At 37.9% G+C, this 19,802-nt stretch overlaps 3 protein-coding genes across 5 annotated transcripts; all 3 read left to right on the forward strand.

Annotated features, from left to right (window-relative positions):
- Positions 1-1,136: 1,136 nt before the first annotated feature.
- On the forward strand, positions 1,137-8,724 carry LOC137716265 (uncharacterized). Of its 2 annotated transcripts, XM_068455691.2 has the most exons (18): positions 1,137-2,577; positions 2,678-2,764; positions 2,861-3,065; positions 3,155-3,263; positions 3,864-4,061; positions 4,235-4,316; positions 4,399-4,458; positions 4,538-4,590; positions 4,828-4,994; positions 6,255-6,465; positions 6,615-6,672; positions 6,799-6,855; positions 6,994-7,242; positions 7,518-7,582; positions 7,693-7,749; positions 7,833-7,926; positions 8,060-8,200; positions 8,278-8,724. In XM_068455691.2, the coding sequence occupies exons 1-18, from the start codon at positions 1,588-1,590 to the stop codon at positions 8,383-8,385; spliced, it is 2,991 nt and encodes a 996-aa protein (XP_068311792.2). In that variant the 5' UTR covers positions 1,137-1,587; the 3' UTR covers positions 8,386-8,724. The 2 variants fall into 2 exon arrangements, with proteins under 2 accessions (XP_068311792.2, XP_088547382.1); XM_088691256.1 differs by lacking the exon at positions 2,678-2,764 and having other exon boundaries at positions 1,276-2,577.
- A 2,283-nt stretch (positions 8,725-11,007) lies between these two features.
- Positions 11,008-12,473, forward strand: LOC137716173 (cyclin-dependent kinases regulatory subunit 1). 2 transcript variants are annotated; one of them, XM_068455579.2, is made up of 4 exons: positions 11,008-11,145; positions 11,253-11,376; positions 11,490-11,550; positions 12,065-12,473. In XM_068455579.2, the coding sequence occupies exons 2-4, from the start codon at positions 11,324-11,326 to the stop codon at positions 12,215-12,217; spliced, it is 267 nt and encodes an 88-aa protein (XP_068311680.1). In that variant the 5' UTR covers positions 11,008-11,145; positions 11,253-11,323; the 3' UTR covers positions 12,218-12,473. The 2 variants fall into 2 exon arrangements, with proteins under 2 accessions (XP_068311680.1, XP_068311681.1); XM_068455580.2 differs by having other exon boundaries at positions 11,014-11,145; positions 11,290-11,376.
- Positions 12,474-17,833: 5,360 nt separating this feature from the next.
- On the forward strand, positions 17,834-19,074 carry LOC148698123 (uncharacterized). Its single transcript, XM_088690381.1, has 6 exons — positions 17,834-17,935; positions 18,004-18,057; positions 18,157-18,216; positions 18,326-18,462; positions 18,628-18,745; positions 18,890-19,074. The coding sequence occupies exons 1-6, from the start codon at positions 17,834-17,836 to the stop codon at positions 18,989-18,991; spliced, it is 573 nt and encodes a 190-aa protein (XP_088546507.1). The 3' UTR covers positions 18,992-19,074.
- Positions 19,075-19,802: the final 728 nt, after the last annotated feature.

Consider the following 19,802-nt stretch of genomic DNA (forward strand, 5'->3'; position numbering starts at 1 on the left):
TAGTGCAGTTCATATGTAGTTTTGGACTGGTTTAGGTCATTGATGGAGGTGGCTACGTGCGTACTGGTTTTCTGTAACGGGAGAAATGAAGCTTGTTCTGCAGCAGCCTCTTTTTAAAAGTGTCTGTTAATATTTCTCCTACACAGGGCAATTTCAGTCCTTTGGCATTTTACTCAACTGGGAATTTCTCTTCCCCGTTAACTATGCAGTTTAAACTTTTATGTTATATGAATATTACTGGTATCTGATGAAAGCTTGGGTTTTCAGTATTTTGGTTTTTTTCTTTTCTTCCAGTTATTAATTGATGTAACGGAAATCAGCAGGCAGCTTATGCCCAGTTTGATCAATATATATATATGAAGTTCTGCTGAAACTATTGACAGAGAAGCAATGTATTATTTATGATGGTTTGAGTTGAGACACTTTTAATTAACTAGTGTTGTAGGTTGTCAAATTGTTGTATGCAATTTTTCGATCTTTTTCGCGTGTCAAATTGGTGCCATGGATCTATTATTTCATTCTTAGTCTCCCTCCCCCAAAACCCAAGGTGATTAAATCCCCTAAAACCCTCAAATTCCTCCCAATATCAAGCCCAATTAGTTCAGCTACAGTGGAAGGAACCAGGGCCCGACTGCTCAATTGGGCTACAATAGCCCAACCCAACGCCTGAGGCTACATGACGTCACGTCACCCATGTTAGAACGCGATGCAGGTTTTGATGATTGCTGCGAATCTAGGTTGTTAGATTTTTCAAGTCTGACGGTGTTAATCTAGAATTTTAAAAATTAAAAGAAGAAATATCGAAAAAAAGATGTCATGCAACATTTTATATTAATTATGTTAGTAAGAAATGTTTAAAATAGGAAAATAAAATTAAGAGTATATAAATTTTCGCGCCGCTAAAACGAGATTGTAATTAGAATAATAATACAAATGAGCCTGATGAAATTAGTTAAAAATCTTATTCAAAATTAAATAAAGTATTAATTTTTTAAAATACTACTTGACGGGATGAAAATACACTTAGACAATTATTATACTTCACTCAATTGACGAAGCAATTATTGCTTTAGTAGGGTGAAAGTGTTGATGTTCACATGAGTGAAATAAGAGGAAAAATCTTTACCGAATCTATTATTGCGTTAACCGAGTGTAGTCGTGAAGCAGATGTTCTTGAAAAAAATAAAACAGAGTAGATGAAATCAGATGGGTGGGTTCAATCTCAATGGGACAATTTTAAATAGTTTATATCCTTTAACTTGCCCAAAAAAAAAGAAAAATAAAATAAAATTGAGGAGTTCAGAATTCTAAATCAGGTGATCGTGGCAGTTTTCCCCTTCTACTCTTCCTCAAAAATCAACCCGACGTTTCCTATTTCTTCCCAAATACAAATCTCTCCGACTCTTTTCTGAAGCCCTAATTTTTCCCCCTTTCACAAATCCCATCTTTTCCGGATTTAAGGGTTTATTTTTTTGTTAAATTTCGATTCACCTTTAGGCTCGATTTTGGGTTTGCAATTCCTCTAATCCAAATCTGAACCAGGGATTTGCGAAATTTCTAGGGTTTTGAGTTGATCTGAGGCCGTGCATGGCGAAAGGTACGGATGCTGAGGAGTTCGTGGTGATGTCTAAGGTCCGGGCGGGGCTGAAACGCGAGTTCGCGTTTGCGTTGAAGGCCCAGGCTGAAATCTCTGGCTCTTTGGGCCGGACTCGGGGCAGTAGGGCCCAGAACGGTGACTGTAAGAGGATGAGGACGGAGGCCAAGACGGAGGAGCGCAGCCGTGGTGATGGTGACGAGAAATTGGGGAGTGGGGAGATGGGGGAGGGCGAGAATGTGAACGTTAAGGAGGAATTGGAGGAGGCTATGAGCGAAGAGGATGCGAAAAGCGATGTGGTGGACGTCATGAGCGACGATGAGCCGAAATTCCATGTGGGCGAGTCTGTGCCGAGCGAGAGGATTGGGGAAGACGAGTTGAAGCACGGTGTGGTGGAGATGGCAGTAGATGATGAGCCCCAGACTGGTTACATTGGCGATAGTGAACCCGAAAAGCCTTTGGTGGACGAAGAAGTTCCTGTTTTAATTGAGAACAGCAACGTTAAGGTGGAAGTGGAGGTGAGTGAGAAGCCTCCAAGGAGGTTTACTCGGTCAGCGTTGAAGCTTGAGGCAGAAAAAATGCAGAATTTACCTGCGGAAGGTTGTACCAAGGAGATGGCAGTAGATGACGAGCCCCAGACCGGTTGCATTGGCGATAGTGAACCCGAAAAGCCTATGGTGGACGAAGAAGTTCCTGTTTTAGTTGAGAACAGAAATGTTAAGGTGGAAGAGGAGGTGATTGAGAAGCCTCCGAGGAGGTTTACCCGGTCAGCATTGAAGCTTGACGCAGAAAAAATGCAGAATTTACCTGCCGAAGGTTGTACCGACCAGATAGATTCGGGGATACAGAAAAGCCCTTTTGTTACTCCAATGAAACTTGATACGAAAATGCCGAATATGGTGAGGAAGTTCAGTAAACTGAAAGAACTTCTTGACACCGGTATTCTTGAGGGACAGCCAGTCAAGTACCTTAGAGGATCAAAGGTATTACTTTCAATGGTGCTGCTGTTTTTCAGTGTGCATATGATTACTGATTTGCGGTTTAGGGTAGAGTACTTATTTTGTGTTTTATATTTGTTGTTAGGTAAGAGAGTCTGGAGAAACAGGGCTTAGGGGAGTGATTAGGGGCTCTTCTATATTGTGTCACTGTGATTCTTGCAAAGGAACAGAAGTGAGTATTGTTTAATGATATTTTCTTTTGTAGTTCATGTCTTATAATGTTTGTCGATTTAAAGGGTTGATAGATTATTATATTGAATTTCCATAGGTTATTACACCTCCTGTGTTTGAGCTGCATGCGGGTAGTTCAATTAAATTTCCTTCGGACCATATTTATCTTGAGAATGGGAAGACCCTTCGGGATGTCATGATTGTATGCGAAAATTCTCCCTTGGAAGCTTTGGAAGAAGCTGTCCGACTTGTTATTGGTTGCTCATCTATAAGCAAATGTACGATCTGTCTCAATTGCAAAGGTAGCTTTTATGTCTGCATAAATTAATTGCAATACCCCTTGATAAATAATATGCATATACATAAGTCTTTTCTTTTACGATGAATGTAGAATCTATTAACAAAGACTGTACAAGGTCAGCAGTGCTACTTTGTAGCTCATGCATGGAGTTAAAAGAGTCTGGAGCTAGGCCTGCTGTAGGTGCTAAACAGAGTGACAAGTAAGCCTTATCTTCCCTACTTTTTTTTTTTGGTTCAATCTGTTTATCTGAAAATATTTCATCCGCCTCTGGGTTTATGCCACATGTTTAAGAAGACTAATTTGGGGTGGGTTTAATGTAACCTTGACAGAGAGGAAGCTAATTTTATGATTAGAGAAAGAAGGGGGTGTATCCAATTGTATTCGAGGGATTTAAATTGTTTTTACAAATCAAGGGGTATTCAATCAAGATAAGATTTTGTGTATGGTGATATTTTTTGGTTTAAATTCATTGAACATCTGAACTTGATGTAGGAGCCATATGAAAACATGTGCTTAAATTAGGGCCCTATGTTGTTGGAATAGTTACTTGACAGCTCACATTTGATTGCACAGTTGATTTGTGAAGGATTTTCATTTCTAAGCAGCTTATATATATGCAGCAGATGGGTGAATCTAGCTATACTTTCAGTTTTACATATTTATAGACTTTTACGTGTGATTTGTAATTTAGAGTCTTTACTCTCCTATCGCATATGAGTACAAGAGAGTATCATAAATGATCCTTTATTTTAAATGTTATTATTTGTAATTAAGGATGTGCGTGTGTTTACCATGTCAGATCATCAAAGCCGGTTACAGGTCCAAATAGTCCTGATACCTTGTCAAAGTGTAGCTCACCAGAGCAGGTTACAGTTCCAAAGCATCCATATATGCCAAAGGGTAGCTCATCAATGCCAGTTAAAGTTCAAAAGCATCCTCATAACGTGCCAAAGTGCCGCTCTTCAGAAAGTAAAAGTCAGGGAAGAGTAACCAAAAAGTATTCATCCTGTCTCTCTCTCTCTCTCGTGTTTTGCATCTGTCATATATAATTTTTTTTTTTTTTTTTTTTTTTTTGACGAGCTCTGTTATTCACAATTGAGCTATTTTGTATGCCTTTCTTTATCATAATCAGTGCACTTAATTTGCTTGTGTCTGAAATTTTTTTGAAAGGGATCTTCGGCTGCACAAGTTGGTTTTTGAGGAAGATTGTTTGCTGGATGGCACAGAAGTAGGCTATTTTTCCAAGGGAAAGGTTGCCACTAAATCTGGATAGTAGTTTTTTGCCTTATTGAAGTGGAATGCTATTTTCTGAGTAGTCATTTTTTGGCTGGCAGAAAATGTTGGTCGGTTATAAAAAGGGTCCTGGCATTGTTTGTGGTTGCTGCAATGATGAGGTATGTTTACTCTCTACTGGGTTACCATCACCTATGGATTTTTTGACACATCTATGATTTTCCTCCATTTGATTGGCAGGTCAGCGCCTCGACTTTTGAAGCTCATGCTGGTTTTAAGTCACGTCGCAAGCCGTGAGTCATTGGTTAAATTCTTTGCTTGTTATAATTGTTCACATTGCTCCTGGAATTTTGCAGTGGGTTAGACTTGTTCTAGCTCTTGCACATAACATGATTGAATTGTTAAGACTTCCATGGGCCTCCCCTCCTGATTTTTTGGTGGGAAGGTTGTGGGGAATTTTTCAGTAATAACCTTCTTTTATCCATAATATTCTAAATTATTTTTTGACACTTATTTTCTTTATTTGGCAGTTACATGAACATTTACACATCTAATGGGGTATCTCTCCATGAATTGGCATTATCTCTATCTAGTCGTCGGAAGTGGTCTACCAAGCATAATGATGACCTATGCTCCATCTGCGAAGCTGGTGGAGATCTCTTATGCTGTGATAATTGTCCAAGGGCTTTTCACAAAGGTGATGTCCACAGTTGCTTTTGGTGCACCAGTGCATATTCTCAAATGCCATGTGAAACTTTTCACTTCGTACATATGTTAGTAATTATGTTAAAGGAACTCTAATACTTAATCGGTGATGGAATACTGTACACCCCTGTTGTTGAAAAGGACATGGAAGTGCGGGAAGAGTTAGGGGGAATATAGTTCATTTATTTTATGTAGGAATTATTTTTAAGTATGTTTATTCTTTTAAAAGATAATGGCTGGAAATGGCCATTAAATTAGGGGTGTATTTCCATACTGGGTTGCTTCTGTTTGCACCATTTCTTTTGCTGGTCTCATTACAACCCTTCTATGAACTGTCATAAGTTTCCCAGTTCATCATTTTTTTAAAATTTTGATTAAGTTCAACGGAAATAAACAAAATTAGAAAAAGTAATAATTAGATTGAGGTAGCACCCAAGTGATGATGTTATGACCTGCAAAATTGAAATATTAGGATTATAGTGGGAAGTGGGCTGCGGATAGGAGAAGGTAATGAAGAATTTAAATTATTTTCATTCTTTACTTTTCAAAAAATAGATTTATAAATGTAGGGTTGGCAATGATGGCAATTTTGTCGGATGATAGGAATAGGAGGGTCTTTGACAATGTGCTTGCTGAGGAGGTGGACTGTTTATGGGGTAGGCCCGTAGGGTTCACTTTTGGGCTTTTTTCTGCATGTGTGCAAGTGTGCATGCACAATCCAATGTCTTAGTTGCCTCCACATGGTGGGTTAGGAGGGGATGTGTATTCTATTAACTTACATGGTATTAACTGTTAGGATTTATCTCCTATTTTCATGTTCATTTTGATGCTTTTATTATTTTCCTATCTTTATTCAGTTCCAATGTGTGCGTTTAAAATTAATTGTAAATAAAACTTCTGAGTTTGGCAGATCATTTTTATTTTTGGAATAGTAGCTTCATGAATTGGAAACCTAATTATATCTTTTATGTTTTCACGAGTTTGTATTCTATAGACATAAGTTATGGTTATTAATAGTCCTATATCATGCATTCCAATTTTTCCTTTTTTTAGTTGCTTGTTGCATTTTCTTTTCCCACTTAGTGGGAAAAGGCTTTGTTGTTGTTGCATTTTCTTTTCATAACTAGTTTAGATGTTAGAATTGTAAGCATTACACATGTAAAAGCATAAAAACGAAAGAGATAATATGTATTTGGTATGCTTGTTGTGCATGAACTACATGTTTTATTTATTTATTTTTTGTCTATTGCAGAGTGCCTTTCTCTAACAAGTGTCCCTGGCGATACTTGGTACTGTAAGAATTGCCAGACTATGTTTGAGAAAGAAAAATATGTGGAGCATAATCCCAATGCTGTTGCAGCTGGAAGGGTTGCAGGGGTCGATCCCATAGAACAAATAACCAACAGATGCATTCGTATTGTCACTACTTTCGATGAGAAACTTGGTGGATGTACACTGTGCAGGTTATTTCTCATTTCAGTTGTCATGAACCAGGAAAATATTTGCAGTTATACCGAACACTTATTTTGGCAACACTTTTTAGTGGGATGGAAAACATTTGGAGCATCAACTTATTTCCTATCATGAATAGTTTTGATTTTGATGTTTGCAGTAGCCATGAGTTCAGCGGCTCGGATTTTGGTCCCGGCACAGTTATTTTGTGTGATCAGGTAATTTCATGGCTAGCCCAATTTATAAATTTATCGAGTCTGGCTTTGAAATGTTTTGCATTTCTTAATTGTTTATGATTAGCCATTATGCTCTAAATGATGTGCTTATTCTTTTCCTCACTCCAGTGTGAAAAGGAGTATCATGTAGGTTGTTTGAAAGATAAAGGAATTGAAGATATGAAGGTACTCACTCTTGCTTTGTTTTTATTGTGAATGTCATTTAATCAGCAGTTTTTTGTTTGTTATGCTCTGTTTTTTTTCTTATTTTTTTGCTGCTATTTTAATCATATTTTCTTATAGTTAAATACATTTGTTCTCCAGGAATTACCGAAAGACAAGTGGTTCTGTTGCTCAGATTGCCTCAGGGTTCATTCAGCTTTGCAGAAGTTGGTAGCTCATGGGGAACAGAAGCTTCCAGACTCCCTCCTGAATGTTGTAAGGAAGAAGCACAATAAGAAAGGTCCGGAGAGTGGAGCTAATCTTGATATAAAATGGAGGGTGCTTAATGGGAAAATGTCTACTGATGATGAAAGTGTGCAGTTGCTTTCCAAGGCTCTTGAAATCTTCCATGTGAGCATACTTGTTATTTGTTGCTCTGTTAGAATATCTGCTATTTTTATAATAGTACCAACCGAAAGGTGTCGTAACTTATTTTAATTTTGTTTCTATTAATGAGGAAAATGTTGTGCTGCATTTAGCGAGGTTAGCGAATGATCTGACCTACCTTAATGTGCATAATTGGCCCTCTTGTCCCTCGTGTCTGGTGTTACTAGATGAACTTCTGTAAATGTTTCAAGCAGGATTAAACAACATACTTAATTTTCAATTTCATTTCTGTGCTCTAGGATCGTTTTTCCCCAATAATTGATCCTACTTCACGCCAGGACTTTATCAAAGAAATGCTTTATGGGTGAGCCAGAATATTCTCTCTTTCACTATTACTCTTTCGTTTGATATCCTTGCGCTAGCTACTACGTAATTGCATTCAATTTTGATTGAATATATCAACTGAATTTGCAGAAGGACCATCCAGACCCAAGATTTTGGTGGGATGTACTGTGGAATAATTACAGTAAAGTAAGGATCGTTTTTAAGTGCTTATTATGCAATCTAATTATAGTTAGAGTAATCTGTTTTGACATGTTTTCTGTAATATGCAGCCAATTGGTCGTGTCAGCTGGAATGTTTCGTATCTATGGAGCCGAAGTGGCAGAGCTTCCTTTAGTGGCAACATGTGCTGATTTGGAAGGACAGGTTATTACTAATTTACTACTCTGGCGCGTGGAAAATCACATAGCCACAATTTTCTTTTGGAATAAAAGGTTTATGGAATTTTGGGTTGTGGCCTTTTCATTTTTACTGATTTCAACTGATTATTGTGTTGTAGGGTTACTTCCAGATCTTGTTTTCATGTATTGAGAGGCTTCTTGCGTTTCTAAACGTGAAAAGCCTTGTGCTGCCAGCCGCTAGCGAGGCAGAATCAATATGGAAAAATAGATTTGGTTTTGAGAAGTTAACCCAAAATGAGGTGTGTGAACTTCTGCATGGTTTGTTCTACTGCATAAGTATGTTAATCTTGTTTATTTACATAATTTCTTTTTGTAGATACATGATTACAGGAAAAGTTACCAAATGATGATCTTCCAAGGGACTAACATGCTGCGGAAGCCCGTCCCCAAGTGCCGAATCCTTAGGTCACATATAAGTAACTGAATGTCGGATCATCTGGATCTTCCGTTTTGACCGTGATGTAAATGACTCCCTTGTCTCTTGGTGTACAGAAAGAGCAGAAATATACATCGACCTTACAGGCTTGTTTTTGTCCTTCGGGTAGCAAATAGAATTTTGGAGGGATTTCAGTTTCGGAGACGGAAAGTCGCAGTAGGTTTATGTAAGAGACCTACGGAAAGTCTCTTGGAACTTTGCTATTCAAGGCACTGTTATTTCTGCTTCTGGGCGTGGGATTCCATTTTTTGCTGATACCTTTGTTCATGGAATTCACTTTTTGAGGAATTTTGCTTCTAAAGTCGACGTTTGCTCGCCAATTTTACATACTCTGTTTGCATCTAAACGAAAAGCTAACCCTGTCGCATTTTCTGTCGCCTATTTTACATGCTCGCCTATTGGAGTCTCTACTTTTGTTTTTGACGTACAAGATTTCCTGTCGCATTTTCTTTTTGACAATTGTCGTCCATGGCATTTGAACCAGACAGCTATCTATTGAATTCTACTTGACCAATTAATCATTGGTATCTTCCAATGTAACTTTCGTAACGGTGACGTAGGTAGATTATTATCGCAAGAACTCGGCACTAATGTGACGTTACTTGCTTTAATGTTCATTTTTTCATTTTATAACAAACATGAATAAAATTATTAATGGACTAAGAGTTAGTTGACTTTCTAGCCTTGTTTTGTAATGATGGTTTTTTATCGTTTGCGGTTGAGTTTTATCACAAATGGTTCTTGAGATTGATTAAACTCAATTATTTTGGTTTTCCACTTTCAAAATCAATAATGTTGTCTTTGATATTCACTACCACACATCAATTTGATCATTCCGTTAAGATTCCATCAACTATTTTGTTAGTTTGTACGTGGGACCCACAAATCCAATGAAATGGTGACACATGGATTACACAAAATAAGGGTTTTTAACGCAAATGGTCATCAAACTCCTCATTTTGGTCTCTGAGTTTCAAAAATCGATAAATTTGATTCCTGACTTTCAATACCGCATGTCAATTTAATCCTTCCATCAAAATTTTATGATAAAATGATGAATTTGATAATTTTAAAATATAGGGTAAATTACATAAAACTACCTCAACTATGGGTCGAACGACACTATCGTACCTCATCTTTTAAACATGACAATGTCAAACCTCATCTTATGAATTTGTTCCAATGTCAGACCTCAGTTAGTTTTTTTGTTAATTTCTCTATTAAATGCTAACGTGGCTAGAGACGAGGACCACTCACTAATCCAACTGGATTAAAAAATAATCAAATATATTTTTAATAACTAAATATTAAAAAATTAAATTTTTTTTTTATATATAAAATTGCAGGATCCACCCTCTCTCTCCTCTCTCTCTAACCCATCCCACCCGTCCCCCTCCCCTAACTTTCCTCCACCACCATCTCTCTCTCCTCTTTCTCATGTGCAGTGTCGTTGTTGGTGGCGCACAACCCATCGTGGGTGACAGAGGAGGCGCCGAGGATGACACTGGAGCCGAAATCGGCCCACGACTTGAGCAGAAAAGTTAAAAAAAAAACAAACAACCAGTTCATCTTCCCCACCCCTTCTCCCCAGCCGAGCTCAAATCCGTCCCCCCATCTGAGCCCACCCCCAAATCAGAGCCACTTATTCTCTCCCTCTAATCCCTAGCCCCAAATCAGAGAGACTTCGCCTCTATTTCTAATCCTTGCACCATATGGATTGGAAGGGTGAGGTCGAAGTCGAACATGGCCGCCTTCTCAAACTCCTTCGTTAGGGACGGTGGCGCCAAGGCTAGCAAGGCGGCGGCGATGGTGGATATGGAGGAGGAAATGGATACCAATTGGGGCTTTGTGAGCTTTGGGAGGTTTGATGGGATTTTGGGTTTTGAGATTTGTAATCGGATTCTAGGTTTTGGGATTTTGGGGATATAGGTTCCCAGAGAGAGAGAAGAGAGAGGCGAGAGAGAAAGAGAGGAGAGAGAAAGGGTGGTGGAGGAAGGTTTTTGCGCCGGGGGGGGGGGAGTGGTGGGAAGGGTTTTTGGATTTTGGGATTTTGGTGTTGGAGGTGCTTAGAGAGAGAGAAGAGAGAGAGAGAGGTGAGAGAGAGGGTGGATCCCACAATTTTATATAAAAAATAATTTTATTTTAAATTTTTAAATATTTAATTAATTTTAATCCAGTTGGATTAGTGAGTGAGCTTCGTCTTTAGCCATATTAGCACTTAACAGAGAAATTAACAGAAAAACTGACGGATGTCTGACATTGGAACAGATTTGTAATATGAGATATGACATAGTCATTTTTAAAAGATGAAGTATGATACTGTCGTTCGACTCATAATTAAGATAATTTTGTATAATTTACCTTAAAATATATAATTTGGTCCTTGACTTTTAGTGCCGACACGCAAAAGATTTGTAATGCATTTGACTAATTATAAAGAAAGTATAATTTTAAAATATTTTAAATAAATCTTACCGTTGTGAGGGACTAATACGTGATTAATCATGAAAACAAATCAAAAGCGGGAAGTTTACAAAATTTTGAAATTCAAAAACAACCCGTGCTTCATCCCCCTTTTTTTTTTCAAATAAAAAATAAGAATATAAATACAAAAAAGGCACATTTGAGGAAATCAAATTTACATAAAACCCCCTCCACAACTTCCTTTCACCACCGTCCCCGCTCTCCCATCGCTCGTTTATTAAATTCTCACTCCCCCCCGCGATCGTCGCCGACGCTCTCTGTGAGGTAAAAGCACTTTCTCCTCTCACTCTCTCTCTCTCTCTCTCTCTCTCTCTTTCTCTCTAGAACATCGGTCTCGTTTTGTTGCTTGAAAATCGATTTTGTTTTCACAGATTAGACTGAGAAATTTGCTAAAAAACGCTGTTCCAGATTTTTGCCTGAAATCGCGGTTTGGGATCGAAGGATGGGTCAGATCCAGTACTCCGAGAAGTACTTCGATGATATTTACGAGTACAGGTGCGCTCTTTTCTGCTTCCTTTTCTTTCGATTACTTCTTCACTTTTCAATATTTTTTTTTTGTTTTGTATTTTGACCGACTCTTTTTTGTCTTTGTTTTAATGTTGGTACAGGCATGTGGTTCTTCCTCAGGATGTGGCTAAACTCCTTCCAAAGAATCGGCTTCTCTCTGAGGTAATTTCTTAGGGTTTTTTTTTTCTTCTAATTTTTCATTCATTTTTTTGTCTGTTTGTAATTATATGATCATTTGGGTCTCTTTGTTTAATTATTTGGAAAATTTATTATGTTTGATTTCTGTGGATGAAAGACATGCAATTTATATTTTGTAATCTCAGTTGTAAAATCTACGAAACCCCGAATTTAGAAGCTTTCATTCTGTTGTTTGGGGTAATTTGGTTAATTTTTTAGTTGTGGAACCCAAATTAATTCTGATTAGTTAGAACCGAATGTTTAAGATGCCCTCTGAAATGTTGATGGTGTAGTCACATGAATTGTTTTCTATTGTCTCCTTCATTTCTGTTAAAAAATGAAATGGATTGGTCGTTTGGTTGCTGAGGATCGGAAGTAAAGTGGAAGGAGGAATAAGATGGTGAAGGATTTGATTCCATCAAGTTCTAAAATCAGAAGCATTTCATCACTTCTGAATTCAATTAACACTTATTTTGATTCATTTTGCGTTTTGATTTAGAATGAATGGCGTGCAATTGGGGTTCAGCAGAGCCGTGGTTGGGTTCACTATGCAATACATCGCCCGGAGCCCCACATCATGCTCTTCAGGAGGCCACTGAACTATCAGCAACAGCAGGAGAACCAAGCCACCCAGCAGGTGCTTGCAAAGTGACCCTTGTCTGCTCAACGACACCGTGTTAATCTCCAGAACTGAAAAGTTACATAAACAGGTTTATCATTTGTTCAAAAGTATAAATGCTTTGGCCGTGGCACTGTAGTGTAATTCTCTCGTTTGGAGAATTGTTAAAGTGTAGCGACTGATACTTATGTAGAATGGTGTTGATGGCTTCTCAAACGTGTTGTTTCACCACTGTTCTTATGTGGATTTAGAACCATTGGTGAAATTGAGTGATGATTATTATGGATAAGATTTGTGGGTTTGCGTTTTTTGTTCTTATCTTTTAGTGGTTGGTAAGTTTAGTAGTTCTAAATAATTTTGGTAGTTGAGAAGCAAAGCTGATCTCTCTATGTGCACTGAAGATGTGCGGTTCGGGTGGTTTGAAGTATGAGTTTGTTTCTCATTCATTGTCATTTTTGTCAGAGAAGGTGCCGAGTTCTCTAAAGCCTCGGTATGGTAGTCAGAATTTTTTTGAATTATGAAATTAACAACGTGGGTGTTTGAATTATGACTAGGATTTTGCTAGAGATTTGTGTGCTGAATTTGTTTTTAATCACCAAAGGAAGAACAAACCAGTTCATCTAAGTGATACTATGTAAGTGTCATCGGGCATTATAAACCTGTCTATAAGTTGCATCTTATATAGTTTTATGTAAACTCAGTTTTGTATCGGGGATGGTCCTAACCTCTCCGCTCGTATCCGTGGGAGGAGAAGCGGGGAGAGAAGCTGCCGACCACCGATGGCCGGCAATGGAGAAGAGTTCCTGGTTAAGAAATTAGAGCATTTCCACTCCTATAAAGCTCCTTGCGCATATGCAATTCAATCCCCCGGTCAATAGGTAATTCAATCCCGTCAAGTGAATAGTAACATGCTTTTAGTGAACAGTATCAAGTGCATTTTTATTCCTAAACTAAATAATTTAGACAATTTTGGGGAGGGAGAGGATTTAATCCACTATCCCCCTAGGAGATTTGAAAGGGGTGGAAATGCTCTTATAAAATGAAATTTGGATGTTTGGGAAAGAATAAAAGTTCTGTAGTGTCCGTAAAACCAATCTTTATCATTCTGAAGAGTCCGTCGAATCACTCCTTATACCAATTCCATTGGCATTTGTTATTGTGATTCTTTTTCTTCATTCAACAATTGTCATCTATGGTACATCCATATGCCACTATGCTAACACGACCCTATTTTGTAGAAAGGAAAGGGATTTAGAGCGCAATTTTTGCTTATTATTGACATTTGAATTAAATACAACGCGCCTTAGTTTAGTTGAGAGATATCTCAAATAAGAGAAATTCTCGATTCCGGATACCAGACTACTTAACTCTTAAGGCACAGAGAAAAAAACATCACTGTAGCCCACCTTCTCTGATTTGTCATGCTAATCCTACCCCGCTTTAATCCTGCCCTTTCTCTCTCACACCAATCCAATTTGGTTTGCTACTCAAGAATAAGCTAACTCGAGAAACAATTCCATAGGGTCTACCCCATATAATATTTCAACAATATGAATGTCTAGGCTTTAGGTCTTCATTCAAAGATTATCTTTACAAAATATCATACAAAATCGGAAACAAATATATGACCACTGTATTAAACGGTGATCGTTATAGTGTTTCTTTAAGGCACCATATTTGTCTTCCATTTACTACAAATGATGTCTAAATAATGTTGGATTCATTTACTACAATAATGTCTAAATAATTTTGGATTTATTTTATTTTTTGCTAGAATAATTTAAGAATTATGAATTAAAATATAAACGGTTTATATTGACACACCCCAACCGGAGTCGAGACGTGCTGTCTGTCACGTGAGGGTGACGTAGCTAAGTGCGCAACAGAAGTGCATATGATAATAAGAAAATGCGAATAAATAAAACCAACTAAAATTTAGCTATGCTAAAGATAATACTAAGTGTGTGGAAGTAACCCAGTCAAGCTACAAACGTTTCAGAGCATAGGTATCACATGTGCAGTCAAACTAAACAGGTACTAATTATACAAACCAGGGAGAAAATCCCTACACTTGTGGAAATGTTAGAACTGCAGGGAAGTTGTTGTGAGCCACCAAAGATAATTAGCTACCTAAAACCTGGAGGGGCGCAAAACAGAAGGGTGAGTGGGCAAAAACAAAATGTTTGAAAACACATTTATCTTTTTTGAACATAATAACCTCTCACTGTAAAACCCGTATAGTCTCTAGAAAATAATACTACGTATATACCAATGTATTAAAAGCGTGAGGCATGGGCGAGGCGCTTGAGGGATAGCCCAGCCTAGGCATGAGGCGTGAGGCGAAGCCTCATAGGACCTAAATTTTTTAATATATACATTGAGCATACACATATATTATATTAAAAAAAGAAGAAGATTATTAATCAATAATCACTCTGAGCACACACATATATTATAAATACATACACACACATATATACACATATATTATATATATTATATATATACACATACATACACACACATATATACACATATATTATAGGATGAAAAACACAATGAGCACACATATAACAATGCACGCAGACGACACACACATTCTTTATATAAAAAATAAAAATTAGAAAACAAGGCAGAGAGATGATAGTGCAAGGAAGAGGTATGAGGTAGTTAAAACCCTACCCAAAATTTGGGTTTGGGAGTATTAAAAAAAAAAAAAAAAAAAAAAAAAAAACCCTTGCGGCCCACCTAGGTAGCTCCGGCGACACCTTCCGCCCACTCCCTCAACACAAAGATGGCAACCCTCAAGCCCAGCCTCACAGGGTGCCTAGGCGTGCCCTGAGGCGAGCCTTTTAAAACATTGGTATATACATATGAATACTAATGCATAATGCCAGTAAAAACTGAAGTATGCCATGTCATAACGTTTCCGCACTAAAAGATGTAAGCTAGGTGAAATCAATATAAAATAATATGCCAGTTGGAGTCACCTAATGTGACCTGTACGACTGGACCTATAGCTCATCAATATATGCTAGCACACGAGTCGGAACCATCTATTATGGTCTGTATGACAGGGCTGGGTGTAATATGTACGCTCAAGTGCTACGATCACTTGAAGGCTGTGCGAATAATCACGGGTCACCTATGAGTCAGAACCACCTATTGTGGTCTGTACGACAGGGCTGGCACCAAACTTGGATCCAAGGTGAACGTGCGGTACGGGAGGTGAACATCACGTGAAGGACTGTGCCTTGGCCTCAGGTGGGAGCACTAACACCTAGGTGCGGCAATGATGAGCTCTAAATGCATCTATGCATAACAATGTGCAATGCAACCAATACCATCAGAATATACTCACCTGAAGCTTACCTGGGACTTCGCAGTATCAAACGATATAATCCACGATTTATAATAATGCAATACTTAAAATGTAACTCATTTTCGACATGGCATTTAAAGCATAAATCATTTTAAAAATATTCTGGAAACCACGATACACACACACACATATATAGAAAGAAAATGCCCACTCACTGATAAGTAGCAGGATTGTAGCCCCCAATCTCGCTTGTCCACGCTCGTCCTCGGGGTACGTCTCACCTATATGTGAAATAACTAATTTTACGTTAATTTTAAAGCACATACACAAACCCTAGGAATAACTTCTCATATGTTGCTCAAATGGGATGTTTGAATATACCAAAGTGATCTACTCGACAACATAAACACCCTTATATTTTTAGAAAATTTTTTGGATGTTAGACGTGCCAACACGTGTAGGCGTGCCTGGCACGTTGACAGAAACCCTAATGCCGTTAGGAATATTCCGTTAAAGATAACTGACGGTACCTGATGTTGTTAAGAATATTCTGTTATCTTTGACAGAATATTCGCCTTCTTCTCTAGTCACTCCGCCGGTTTTCGCCGTTTGCCGCTGCCAGCCGCCGTCTGTACTCGCCGGAAACTGGAATTCTTCTAAAGCTTATAACTTTATCATTGCTCAACCAAAATCCATGAAATTTATATGAATTTGAAGGTCTTGAAGAGTAGAATATGTTCGTACCTGTTAGAGGTCCAAAAAGTTCCGGGCAACTATGTACCCTCTCGAACTTGCCTATTCCAATGTCCACTCCACTCCAAAACTACTCCAAAATGCTAGGGAAGTTGATTGGAAGCTTCCTCAAGCCTTAAAACTTCATGAATCGTTTGCGATCACGTCGTCAAAAGTTCCACAGTGATGGAGCTCGAGAATCGACGGGTCAACGTTCACCAAAACAGAAAACTAAGGGTATGGTGATGATCGTGAAGTCGAAAGGAGGATGATGGTGGTCCTTATAAGCTCGATCCGTGTTGATTTGGTTAAGCTTGTGAGTTGGGGTGTCTCGGGTGTACGGACAGAGAGAAGAGTTGAGAAGGAAGGAGAGAAAGGGCGATGGTATACGTGTGCGTGTGTGTGTGATTGCAGAAGAAGAAAATAATAAAATCTGATTGGCCCCAAGAGAAAATGAGCCCATATAATTGGTTTGTAATTACTCGTTTACGCACTTCAATAATCTTAACTTTCTCGTTACAACTCCGATTTGAGTCTAACTCGTGTCAATGTACTCGTGACGTCGAGCACGATTTAATTACAATAACGAGGAAGATAATTTAAAACTGCATATGTACATCCACGTCACTAAGCCACCGAGGGCATAATTGTCATCTTACATGCTCTGGGAGAAAATTATCATGAAAATTGGAACAGGTAGTCACATATATTGTTTAAAACAACTTCGAAAATGATTTTGTGTCATTCCTTCTATATTTGACTCTTAATTCTTTTTGTATCACCCCTACTATAGAAGGAATGACACAAAATCATTAGATGGATCCCTCAATAGTAGGGGTGATACAAAAAGAATTAAGAGAAAAAAATAAATGGAAATGCAAGTTGAAAAAAAAAAAAAAAAGTGTGCGAAAATTATTTGTCGTGTACCGAATGCCATGATTAGACTTAAATTTCTTGCCCAATTTTATTCAATTGTTTCATTTAACCCAAGCTTTTTAGGCATTAGCCCAAAAACCTACTCAACGTTGTCTTCTATATATTTTGCAAAAGCCCGAGTTTAAAACCGAGTCAGAGCACTCGGCGAGTTGTTACTTCTTTCGTCAGCAATCCGAGTCAGTCGGAAGTGAGAAGATACGACAATTTGCGTGCATATGTAGAGTTACACGTAATAAACACAGCATCAAAATTTTCACTTAGAGTGAGAAGATTTGACAATTTTCGGACGAGTGCTGAGAACTGCTCGAACATGGCGATGCTCCGCCCCCCTCCGTTGAACCCTCAGCCCTAACCGTCCTCCTTCTCGGCGCTATCTCTCACCTCACGTCGTCCCAATTCTTCCTCCTCGACGTCTCTGCGACCGTAAGCAACCCTCTCTCTCTGTCAACTTTTCTGAAATTTCAGGACTTTTTCGTGGTAAATGGCTTGAATTATTTATTTTTATGCATGCTCAATAAAAATGATTGGTGCGTTGCGTTGCAGATTATGTTATTTTGATCATCGATTAACTATTATTTAATTCTAATATATTTGTTGGCTTATTCTGCTCAAGAATAAGAAATTTATGCATGCAGCATGCTTATAAATATAATTGGCAAATGCAATACAGGCTTTTTGAGCACCAATTTCATTCCAGTGCGTCTGAGATTGAGAGTAAAGCTGTGTCTGTGATTCGAGCTGTGTTCTTTGTTTGTACGCTGGTTTGTTCCTACTTGCACTTAAAGATCTGGCTAAATATAAAGCAGGTTCGGATAGTTTCACTGTATAATCAACTGACATAACTTTAGCCCGTGCACTAAATGGATCCTCCGTCGACAGTAAAGTAACGTACTTTTGCATCAATTTTGAGTGGGATTTTTATGTCAATTAGCAATGCATACTTCTTGAACAAGTTTTATTCTGAATTTTTTCAATTCCACAGGATATTGATATTTCTAAACCTGCTTTGAGCTTCTTTCCTGGTGCTGTGGAGGGACAAAAGGTTATTGCACTTAATTGACTTATTATGTGTGGTTTGCTTGTTTTCGTAAAAGAATCCATATATAGCAATCTGTCAAAGAGTAATTGACACGAGCTTACAATGGGTATAGGTTTCAATCAAGTTTCAAATTGCCGCAACACATTATGCTGCACAGTTGATTGCTAATGTTGCTTCTGATCTTGGACTAAAAATAAGAAGTGGTGGTGGTTTACATGGGAAAGCATTTTATTTCTTTCCTTGGCGCAGGTATTGCTAGAGAAATGGTTTTTGGTTCTATCAGTGTTTCCTCAGTTCTAACTATCGTATTTGGGTTACGTTTCATGCTGCGTTTTTTGAGCCCTTTATCATTATTTGTGGTTTGTGAATCAATATATGCTGAATAATGCTATCTATCCTTGTGAACTATGTCAGTCGAGTTTCATGGGAACTAATGCTAGCTCGCTCAGAGAAAAAGAAGGAAACTGGAGGTGATGGAAGGGATCTGCATATTCACGTATTCCGCTCAGTTTTTCCCTTTTCAGATAGATTTGTAAGTATCCGTTTTATGTAGTGTACATGAGTATATTGCACCGCAGTTGGTCTTGTTTTACTTGGCGCTGATTCTTCAGTATACCAAAGATAAAGAAGAGCTGGCTTTTGAGATTTTCATATCAGTCAGCATTAATTGTTGCAGGAAATTGAATTTGTGAAGGATGGGAGGTGGAGTCCCAAAGAGGTGGATGCTCTGGTGTCTACTTGTGTTACCTGGTGTGAAGGTATGTACGATTACTTGTAATGGAGTTTTAAATAATTATAGACGAGAGTTTACATGTTCGATTGTATTTATATTTCTATATTCAAAACTGTTGTGTTTCTGTTCTGCCGTGGACATGTATTACACATTCTCCTTGTTCAGTGATCTATATTGGGATATGAGATAATCTTATAATCTTTACCAGCAAAGTTAAGGGGCTTTTTGCGTTCAAAAACTTTTTTAGCTTAAATGTAGAGTGGTTTTTGGTATTCATCCTACTGTCTTTATCAAATTATGCTATAACTAATACTGTTCGTAGAATAAATAATCTAGGCATACCTAGTTCATAATATTTCGACTTTTATGAAGTTTATTTCTTTGCTACAACTAATAATTATCATTGTTTTGAACGAGATATATGTTTGTTTCTAGTATCTATTGACGGAATTGTTCTTTATTTTATTTTCTTTTTATTTCCTTTTAATATATTTATATAGTGGAGATAGTTGCACGTAATAATGGGAGATCACGACCATATTATTAATAGCTTGTGGTAAGAGTGAGTTTTGCTCTTTACAACAGGATATCAGGACCCTACACTTCTTGATTTAGATATGAAGACCTTGGTTTGGCTTAAGCTGTGTGCACTACACCAGCTCCATTCTAGAAATTGGTCATGCATCTTATGTTTATTCTCTGTCTTGGCAACCGTTGGATAGGTCTCATGAACATTGGTACAATTTAATTGAAATAGTTCATTACAAGGAAGAAGGATCGTGAATTTGCTTTCCCATGACAAGGATGCTTACGAGTCCAACAACTTATACTAACTAGGCCATTGCCACTGGATTTG

This window comes from Pyrus communis, chromosome 3 (genome assembly GCF_041283825.1).
Source record: "Pyrus communis isolate YQ-2024b chromosome 3, ASM4128382v1, whole genome shotgun sequence".
In the NCBI taxonomy this organism is placed as follows: Eukaryota; Viridiplantae; Streptophyta; class Magnoliopsida; order Rosales; family Rosaceae; genus Pyrus; species Pyrus communis.

What these genes read in the sequence shown, in the direction of transcription:
- LOC137716265 (XM_068455691.2), top strand. Translation starts at nt 1,588, where the DNA reads ATGGCGAAAGGTACGGATGCTGAGGAGTTCGTGGTGATGTCTAAGGTC. An exon ending in TCCAAGGGCTTTTCACAAAG is followed by an intron (nt 4,995 to 6,254) that starts GTGATGTCCACA and finishes TGTCTATTGCAG; the next exon opens with AGTGCCTTTCTCTAACAAGT. An exon ending in AAGGAATTGAAGATATGAAG is followed by an intron (nt 6,856 to 6,993) that starts GTACTCACTCTT and finishes TTTGTTCTCCAG; the next exon opens with GAATTACCGAAAGACAAGTG.
- LOC137716173 (XM_068455579.2), top strand. Translation starts at nt 11,324, where the DNA reads ATGGGTCAGATCCAGTACTCCGAGAAGTACTTCGATGATATTTACGAG. An exon ending in GATGATATTTACGAGTACAG is followed by an intron (nt 11,377 to 11,489) that starts GTGCGCTCTTTT and finishes ATGTTGGTACAG; the next exon opens with GCATGTGGTTCTTCCTCAGG. An exon ending in AGAATCGGCTTCTCTCTGAG is followed by an intron (nt 11,551 to 12,064) that starts GTAATTTCTTAG and finishes GTTTTGATTTAG; the next exon opens with AATGAATGGCGTGCAATTGG.
- LOC148698123 (XM_088690381.1), top strand. Translation starts at nt 17,834, where the DNA reads ATGCAATACAGGCTTTTTGAGCACCAATTTCATTCCAGTGCGTCTGAG. An exon ending in GATCCTCCGTCGACAGTAAA is followed by an intron (nt 18,058 to 18,156) that starts GTAACGTACTTT and finishes TCAATTCCACAG; the next exon opens with GATATTGATATTTCTAAACC. An exon ending in TATTTCTTTCCTTGGCGCAG is followed by an intron (nt 18,463 to 18,627) that starts GTATTGCTAGAG and finishes GAACTATGTCAG; the next exon opens with TCGAGTTTCATGGGAACTAA.